We start from the raw sequence: 10,122 nt of genomic DNA, 5'->3' as shown, positions 1-10,122 counted from the left end.
ATAATTAAAAATATATTAGAGTGAAAAATATTCAAGTTTTTTTTATCTCAGTATTATTTTGTCACTTCATAGTAATCCACATTATAAAATCTTTTTTATCTGGAGTAAGAAGTTAGTCTTACATTGACAGGAATATTGAGATAATCTATGTACATATAATTACCTATTTCATCCAACATTTTTTAATTAGCACAATTTCTCTCATAAAATAACCTCTATACCTATTAGATATTTTAAATCACATCAGTTCAGTTAAACTAAGATTGCTTTGTAATCCAGATAATAGCAATCAACTTGTACAGAGAATGTGTTTAAAATGTGAAATTTCAGGTTGTATTATAGTTTATCTATCATCTCTTATAAACTCATTAGCACTTTAAACAAAATATTACAAAAATTAGAATAAATTAGCATAAATTATGAATGCAATTATCATAAGGTAATGTAATACTATGGACAATGATAATTAGTTTGCATGATACAACTTATATGTTAATTTATGTACATAAGAATAATATTATGTGGTTTTGATTTTTTGACACTAATAACATCCATTCACTAATATAATTAGTTTACATGGTGAATATCTAAAATAATACAAAACATACAATAACAAGCATCACAACCATATAGCTTGTCCACAGTTCATTATGTCTAAAACACTTATTGGATATTTTATTAGAACCCAAGAAATACATCAGAGTGATTGATCAATAAAATCAGATTTAACTCTCATTATGTTCTCACATTCAATTTTATACTGGAATAGACCCATCTTTTATCAATGTTAGGAAAATTAATCTGATTAAAAAATTAGAAACTTTCTTTATTACACAGACTAAGAAATCCTAGAAATCCTTGTCTTTGAGTAAAATGACTGCTTTTGAAATGAAAATTAAGTTGATTAAGAATCAATATATTTAAAGACTAAAAACCATTTAAATTCAAAAACATTAATAATTAAATAAACAATATAACATTTTAGTAGTTTAACCTTCAGATATAAAAATATCATATTATATAATTTATTTATTTCTGTTTATTTCTAGTAATAATACTGGCAAATTAATTCTTAAAGCAAAATCGAGACATATACTATATATATATATAAACAGATTTATTACAGAATCATCACGTAGAATCTTTCGAGTGAGATAACTCCACTGTTTTTGAATTGTCAACAGATTTTTTTCGTGTTTTCTCTGTTTTTTTACTGGACGTTTTAGTGTTTCCGGCACTGTTATCAGTAATGTCTTCACTGTGATCAGACTTCACATTCTTACTGATAGTTTGATCAGAACAGTTAGTTTTAACACTTCCTGATATATTGTCTGTAGATATATCACTATTATTATTATTATTATTATTATATGTGTCACTACTAGCACCTCCACTACTTGCACTACTTGTAGATTGTGATGAAAATCTTTGTGTGATATCTGGAAGTTCTGCTTTGACAACTTTTTCCAAGATACTGTACCATCTGAAATAGAAAAAATAAAAATCACACTTTATACTCTTCCCTCTTCTTTTAGTATTTATTGATCTAATGAATATTCATCAATTTATTATATCATTAAAACACAATATCTGTACAATACCTGTCATGACCGTGTTAATACATCAATTCCTCAATGACTACAGAGTAGTCCACCATCAAATTTTTTAATATCATTCTAAAAGGGTCAGATAAATTAGAGGGCTTCAATCCTGCATTTCATTTATTTTGAAAAGTATTTTTTCAATATATTATATGTTTACAATAAAATCATGCATATTTCCATGCCCAAATGATAGCAGTTAAATTTTTTCCAGTAAAAATAAGAGATTGAAACTTACTTTTTGGTATGTAATTTATGATCAGCTTCAAAATAATAATTTTTCTTCAATGATTTGTTAGAAATTTTAAATATATTGCTTTTATCATGAAGATTTTTCACCATTTCAACTTGGTAACCAGGTAATGCCAATGCTGTTAAGGCACTATAATCCTGAAAACATTAGATTTACTTTAAAATTATGGGAGTTTATTTTCATGAAATTTTATAACTAAAGTATTTATATAACTTTATCACAAGAAAACTGAAATCAGAAACAATGATTGAAACAAAACATTGAAAATATTGAAAATAATGAAAATATTGAAAACATTTTTGAGAATCAAAGGGTTAAATGATAAAGTGATAAACAGGTTTACCTGATCTGATTTAAAGGAATATAATACAAAAGTATCGTGAACAGCAAAATATCTTTTCATCCAACTCCTACCCTTATCAGCAGACATATTTAAATAGGAGGCAATTAGACTTGCATCACTGGCTTTAACCTGTAGGTAAAATACAACAAAACAATATAAATACATATTATAACAAATAAATACATGTTATACCAAATAAATACATGTTATAACAAATAAATACATGTTATAACAAATAAATACATATCATAACAAATAAATACATATTATAACAAATAAATACATATTATAACAAATAAATACATATTATAACAAATAAATACATATTATAACAAATAAATACATATTATAACAAATAAATACATGTTATACCAAATATATACATGTTATAACAAATAAATACATATCATAACAAATAAATACATATTATAACAAATAAATACATATTATAACAAATAAATACATATTATAACAAATAAATACATGTTATACCAAATAAATACATATTATAACAAATAAATACATGTTATAACAAATAAATACATATTATAACAAATAAATACATGTTATAACAAATAAGTACATATTATAACAAATAAATACATATTATAACAAATAAATACATGTTATAACAAATAAATACATATTATAACAAATAAATACATATGATAACAAATAAATACATATTATAACAAATAAATACATATTATAATACTTACATCTAGAATATTGTGTTTTTTCGGTGAGGAATCATTTGTGGGTGAATCTGGCGAATCCAATGTTTGGTGAACTATCAAATTATAACATTTCTGACAAACTTTTTCTATCTTATTATCGAGATATTCTAATGGTGCCTTTTTACAACATTTACTACAAATAACCTGTAACAGAGATTATAAACTGAACAGTAAAAACTAGACTGGAGCTTATCTCTTACTCTGTAACAGAGATTATAAACTGAACAGTAAAAACTAGACTGGAGCTTATCTCTTACTCTGTAACAGAGATTATAAACTGAACAGTAAAAACTAGACTGGAGCTTATCTCTTACTCTGTAACAGAGATTATAAACTGAACAGTAAAAACTAGACTGGAGCTTATCTCTTACTCTGTAACAGACATTATAAACTGAACAGTAAAAACTAGACTGGAGCTTATCTCTTACTCTGTAACAGAGATTATAAACTGAACAGTAAAAACTAGACTGGAGCTTATCTCTTACTCTGTAACAGAGATTATAAACTGAACAGTAAAAACTAGACTGCAGCTGATCTCTTACTCTCCTAACTTTACCACTAAAAAACTTACCCAACCACAGCCACGACAATGATGTCTACGTCGGAATGTTGTAAATGATGCATCACACCTCATACATATAGTAGCTGATTCATCTGGTATCCATCTTGGTGCTCTTTCACCTATATTACCTTCTGTTAACTATAATATAAACAAATACAATTTATAAATACAACTAATATCAATATCAATATAGTTAATATTTACTACCAACATGTTTCAATTACATAGTTTCAAGGTGTCTGGTTATTATGCCTTGAAATTACCGAATAGAAACATGTTTGTAGTAAATATTAACTATCTTAATGGTGTTATTGATCTACTTTAACTATATTCTACTTTTGTTAGACCTCTTAATGTAATTTTATATAAATATATATATATATATTCTAGAAGTTATTGTTTTAGGATATCCTCAATAATAGCTGATTGTGAGAATGATATTAACAGTCAGAAAGTGTACAGTCCATCTTTACTGAATTGTATGAGAACAGAATGTCAATATTGTATTCTAGAAAATGATTCAGATGGATGAATTGGTATGTATCAGGTGGTAAAACAAATATCATGTTGATTATTTTCATGTGACTTACCCCTGATTCTAGATTGGTAATAGATTGTTGTTTGTCTCGAATTCTTTTCTTCTTTTCTTTTAAATCATCTACTGCCTTCTTCAAAGACTGAAAATACATATTAAAATGCAGTCAACTAAAAACATTTCTTTTTCTATTCAATCAACCAAAGAATATCTCAACTAAATATCAGATAATATGCACAATTTTTACTGATTTTCCACCATGTTAGTTTTATATTAGCACAGTCGATTTTGGCCTTCACATCTGTAAAAAAAAATAGAGTTGAAAACAGACAAAAAAAAAACACTACTTACCGCATACCAGGTTACTTCCCCTTCTTGTGTTTGCCTGGTAAAATAAAACCAAGAAATAGTCAAAGTATCAATAAAAATATTTCATGTTTGACATGGAAAATATCATAAATGTGTTACTTTTGACATTTCAGGTTCTCTCAAATAATCACATGGTTTCATAAATTTTATATCATCTTTAGTCTAGTTATTTAACAATCTTAAACACTGTTTCGGCTTTAAAAATAAACCCTTTAAACAAGTTTCTTCCCTTGAAATAGTTATTATATAGTTATTATATAGTTATTATACTATATAGTTAATATATAGTTATTATATAGTTATTATATTATATAGTTATTAACTTATATATTTATTATATAGTTATTATATAGTTATTATATTATATAGTTATTATATAGTTATTATATATTATATAGTTATTATATAGTTATTATACTATATAGTTAATATATAGTTATTATATAGTTATTATATAGTTATTATATTATATAGTTATTATATTATATAGTTATTATATAGTTATCATATTATATAGTTATTATATAGTTATTATTTTATATAGTTATTATATAGTTATTATATAGTTATTATATTATATAGTTATTATATTATATAGTTATTATATAGTTATTATATTATATAGTTATCAATATTATAGTGAATTATTGACACCTGATGTCACTCTAATATGATAATTCACCTTGATCTTACAAGTACCATCGAATGAAAACCACAACTTTCAGTGTAGAGAATATACAAGCAGATATTCTTGGGTGTGATTCTATATTAAATTAATGATATAAATATACTTACTCATCTAAAATCTCTATTGTTTTCTGTTTACTTAGTAAATTAAATGTACCAGATATACTCAGATTATCACCATCTTTAGTCTAGAAATAAAAAACAGTTTATATCTTACTTTTTATGTTAATAAAGATTGGACACTCCATGCAGTGTGCAGTATTAAAAATGATATTAGACAGTGGACTGTCAGGGTATTTTTAATGTGGACATTCTATTTGATCATAGTCATCCTTCTCATAAAATTGGAGTATATATAAATATTATGAGTTTATCAAGTAGAGTTAATTAAATATTGTTATTACCTCCATGCTCTCTATATCCATCTGGGCTTTCACTTTATATGCTCCTAACATTGGTTCACTACATATTAATAATAAATCATTGAACTGAAAGTAGAAATATCATATATTAAGATGACATTCACCAATCCTCAACAGTTTGAGTTGAATTTGTTTGGGTAATGAATAATAATTGTTGTGTCTTTTTGGGTAAGATACTTTATTTCTGGTATTTAATAATGTAAGTAATAATATATATATATTGAATATTATATTAACACTAGGTTATGTAATGATATATTATATTATTAGTTTGATTCTTATCAATGTTTTTATTATCTTTATAGTAACACTTGTAGTTCAAAACACTTGATCACATGACAACCCTGACTAATTTTCTACAAACTATGGCTGCCATTTATTGCTGTGATAGAGTGCTAGCGATAATTTCATGGTAGACTGTTTGGTAATATAGTCCTTATCTTTATAAAATACAGTTATACTGTAACAAACAAATAGTAATATTAAACCGTTCAAAAGGTGTTCACAGCCATTTCTGAATGGACAAAGACTTGGACAATGGCTAAAAAAAAAAATACTTACTAAAAATAAATAACGTGAGAGCTTTTCTCCGCTTCTGGCCGCAATTTTGATAATTGGACCTTCTCGTATGAGCTCTCTAGTTGGTGAGATAAAATCTATATTTATACCACGTAAACTCTGATGTATTTCTAACAATTTGCGGAATTTTTCCTGAAAAGAAAATCTTAATTGAGCAAGACTTGACCAAGAATTATTATATTTTTCATAATTTAACTATCAACATTACATACATACATACATGGCCAAATTATTATTTTAGGATAGAAATTAAGATATTAAAATAGTAATTCAGGCTTGATTTAGTCTTACAGCCTTCTTCCCATAAGTAGGAATTACAGAACTTCATTTCTAGAAGCAAATATGATTTAAGAAGTTTAGAATGAGTGTTCTTACTATTTTTTTCATTGCTTCATTAGCATGACTTGCTGCTTTAGTGACAAGATCTAGGGCAGCTGAAAAAAAACCATTAATATTTCAATGTTATATTTGTTATACACAATTCATAAAGTCTGTCTTAAAATCTTAATAAATTTCATCGTATTTTTTTTTTATTAGAGTGATATTAACATTGAAAACATTATTCAATCTGATTTATTTTCCTACTCATTTTGTAACACAAATATAATAACTTGAGGATTTGAACTAACAGAAGGTCAAATATCTTGTCATTGAACTCTCCCAGAATAGCTATAACCATTAGCTGGATCCACTAAATCAACCAAGATCATCTTATTTATTCAATGTAACTACTGTTACTTGTCATGTAATACAACCTTGACATTGCAACTTTTATTTCAAATATATTTCACTTACCCTGAGCATCTTTTAAATCAGCAGAATTTTCAGGTAAATGTTTGATATAGTCTGTAATAATAAAGATAAAGATGTGATAAAGTTAAATGAACATATTAATAGCTAACATATTATACACAGATAGTTGGGTGTTTCATGAACACACAAGAATTAAACTACAAATTAATCATACTCTGCTTCTTGAAACGTAAAAACCAACTGTACAGAGAAACAGAGAGAGAGAGACAGAGAGACAGACAGAGAGACAGACAGAGAGAAAGAGAGAGAGACAGAGAGAGAGAGAGACAGACAGAGAGACAGAGAGAGAGAAACAGAGAGAGACAGAGACAGACAGAGACAGAAACAGAGAGAGACAGAGACAGACAGACAGACAGACAGAGACAGAGATAGAGACAGAGAAAAAGAGAGACAGAGAGAAAGAGAGAGAGACAGAGAGAGAGAGACAGACAGAGAGAAAGAGAGAGACAGAGACAGAGAGAGAGAAACAGAGACAGACAGACAGAGACAGAGAAACAGAGAGAGACAGAGACAGACAGACAGAGACAGAGAGAGAAACAGAGACAGAGAAACAGAGAGACAGAGAGAAAGAGAGAGAGAAAGAGAGAGAGACAGAGAGAGAGAGAGACAGACAGAGAGAAAGAGACAGAGACAGAGACAGAGAGACAGACAGAGACAGAGAAAGAGAAACAGAGAGAGACAGAGACAGAGAGACAGACAGACAGAGACAGAGAGAGAGAAACAGAGACAGAGAAACAGAGAGAAACAGAGAGAGACAGAGAGACAGCAGAGAGACAGAGACAGAGACATAGACAGACAGAGACAGACAGAAACAGACAGAGACAGAGAGACAGACAGGGAGAAACAAAGAGAGACACAGAGACAGACAGACAGACAGACAGAGAAACAGAGAGAGACAGAGAGAAACAGACAGAGACAGAGAGAGATAGACAGAGACAGCCAGAGAGAGAGACAGAGACAGAGTGACTGCAGAGACAGAGACAGATTCAGAGAGACAGACAGAGAGACAGACAGAGAGAAACAGAGAGAGACAGAGACAGAGAAACAGACAGACAGACAGAGAAAAACAGAGAGACAGAGAGAGAGACAGAGAGACAGCAGAGAGACAGTAAGACAGAGACAGAGACAGAGACAGAGACAGAGACAGAGACAGAGAGACAGACAGAAACAGAGAAACAGAGAAACAGAGAGAGACTAGATATTTATTTCAATCACTCATAATGAACGACTCAAAAGTTATCTGATCTAATACAAATGGTAAAATAATTTCATAGACTGGTTCTCAGTTTGAAAGGAACAAGGCCAAAAACTTTTTCTTCCATTAAGACTACACCTACACAGTCTCTAAAAACAAATTTCTTACCTTTGAGCAATAATTCATATCTTGGTACTCGTTGTATAGGTCCTAACATATGATGTTGTAAAGTTAAATTAGCACATTCTGGTAGTTTCTGAAATTTTGCAAACAGAAGAACTTACAAATGAAGTTAGTGGTTCTAAAAATAAATTTTTATTTGAAATCTGAATCAAGCAGCAGGGGTAGGGATAACGAAACACAATTTTATTTCTACTACTAATAATACTGTATCTAATGATGACAATGTGTAGCCAACACAAGGAGAGAGAAATGAACACCATACTTGTTATCATGAGACACATACTCTCGTCTTAAAACCTTCCAAATATGTCCAGAAGTTTTGTATTTACCTGAACTTCACGTATAATACTGGAAAACTTGGATGATTTCTGTAGCCAATAATTTATCAAGTTCATAGAATTATCAAAATTCTTCACATAATCTGTATACAGTTTTAAAAATGGAGCATTTCTTTTCATCAAATCACCTATTCTTGGATCATTTTCCCTACAATATTATAATTTTCATCATCAATATTATAATTTTCATCATCAATATTATAATTTTCATCATCAATATTATAATTTTCATCATCAATATTATAATTTTCATCATCAATATTTCTAACAAATCATAGCAGCAAATAAATGAAAGGTAATACCAGGTTAAAGGCAATGTATAGAAACTAATAATGGCTCTGATCCACATAAAAACACAGCTTTTTACAACCCCTTAAATCTTCTAATATCCATTCCCCAAAACAACTTACCATTTATCTATCCTCTCCTGTAACTGAGGTAATAAAAAATCATGATGGAATTGATAAATAGTTTTTATATTGGAAAACATTTGGTTGACAGCATCCTGTGGCATAAATGGAACATTTTGATTTTCTTGGACAACTTTAAAATGGAACACCTAAAAATAAAAATAAAACGTGTCTGTTGTGTATTTGACCATGAAGTGAATATGTTAAGCTAGGAAGTGTACAATATAGGAAATTATTCCAGACTAGCAACTATAACCTGTCTGTTCTGTATTTGACCATGAAGTGAATGTGTTAAGCTAGGAAGTGTACAATATAGGAAATTATACCAGACTAGCAACTATAACCTGTCTGTTCTGTATTTGACCATGAAGTGAATATGTTAAGCTTGGAAGTGTACAATATAGGAAATTATACCAGACTAGCAACTATAACCTGTCTGTTCTGTATTCTTATTATCTAGAGCATATATACTTCTCTTCTGTCTATTAACCTCACTGATCCTAGACACTAGAATTGGAGATTGAAATCTGAACTATCTTACAGACAAATCTGGAATATTTTCTTGGACTTCAGAATACAGATTGCTTTTATGTAGTATGGCTTACAACACCTTGAACTTACTTGATCAAGAAGGTGAAGTCTTTCAACATATGATTTCTCTGTCTTATATAATTCTTCTGCTATACATTGTAGTTTATCTTTAGGTTGTATTTCACACAGTGATTCCAACTGAAACAAATATAAATAATAAACTGAATTACTAATGATAACATCTAGGTTAGGTATACTGTTCACCCTTACCTCCATCAAGCTGTTCACTCTTACCTCCCTCTAGCTGTTCACCCTTACCTCCCTCTAGCTGTTCACCCTTACCTCCATCAAGCTGTTCACCCTTACCTCCATCAAGCATGTATTTTTTAACAAATGTTTGTAGCTTTTCCATTTACCAAATAAGGTAGATTTAATATTCAACAAAAATAGTATTTTCTATAATTACCTTCAGATTAAAAACTCAAATATATTTCCAATGGGAAACTGAATCTTATAAAGAAAGTATTCTTGGTTCAACTCAGACAATATAAACTTACCTTGTCT

The 10,122-nt window shown here is 28.7% G+C and overlaps 2 protein-coding genes across 2 annotated transcripts; both read right to left on the bottom strand.

Moving 5' to 3' along the window:
* Nucleotides 1-1,131: 1,131 nt before the first annotated feature.
* LOTGIDRAFT_174933 (hypothetical protein) lies at nt 1,132-5,542 on the bottom strand (the record flags this gene model as incomplete). Its single annotated transcript, XM_009054812.1, has 9 exons — nt 1,132-1,483; nt 1,840-1,991; nt 2,198-2,326; nt 2,917-3,078; nt 3,506-3,634; nt 4,087-4,173; nt 4,383-4,416; nt 5,196-5,275; nt 5,492-5,542. The coding sequence occupies 9 exons, from the start codon at nt 5,540-5,542 to the stop codon at nt 1,132-1,134; spliced, it is 1,176 nt and encodes a 391-aa protein (XP_009053060.1).
* LOTGIDRAFT_144173 (hypothetical protein) lies at nt 5,471-9,131 on the bottom strand (the record flags this gene model as incomplete). Its single annotated transcript, XM_009054811.1, has 7 exons — nt 5,471-5,575; nt 6,071-6,220; nt 6,464-6,522; nt 6,884-6,934; nt 8,265-8,352; nt 8,609-8,765; nt 9,028-9,131. 7 exons carry the CDS (start codon nt 9,129-9,131, stop codon nt 5,471-5,473), a joined length of 714 nt encoding a protein of 237 aa, XP_009053059.1.
* Nucleotides 9,132-10,122: the final 991 nt, after the last annotated feature.

This window comes from Lottia gigantea (assembly GCF_000327385.1).
Source record: "Lottia gigantea unplaced genomic scaffold LOTGIsca_226, whole genome shotgun sequence".
NCBI lineage: Eukaryota > Metazoa > Mollusca > Gastropoda > Lottiidae > Lottia > Lottia gigantea.
This window is presented reverse-complemented; position numbering and strand designations above follow the sequence as displayed.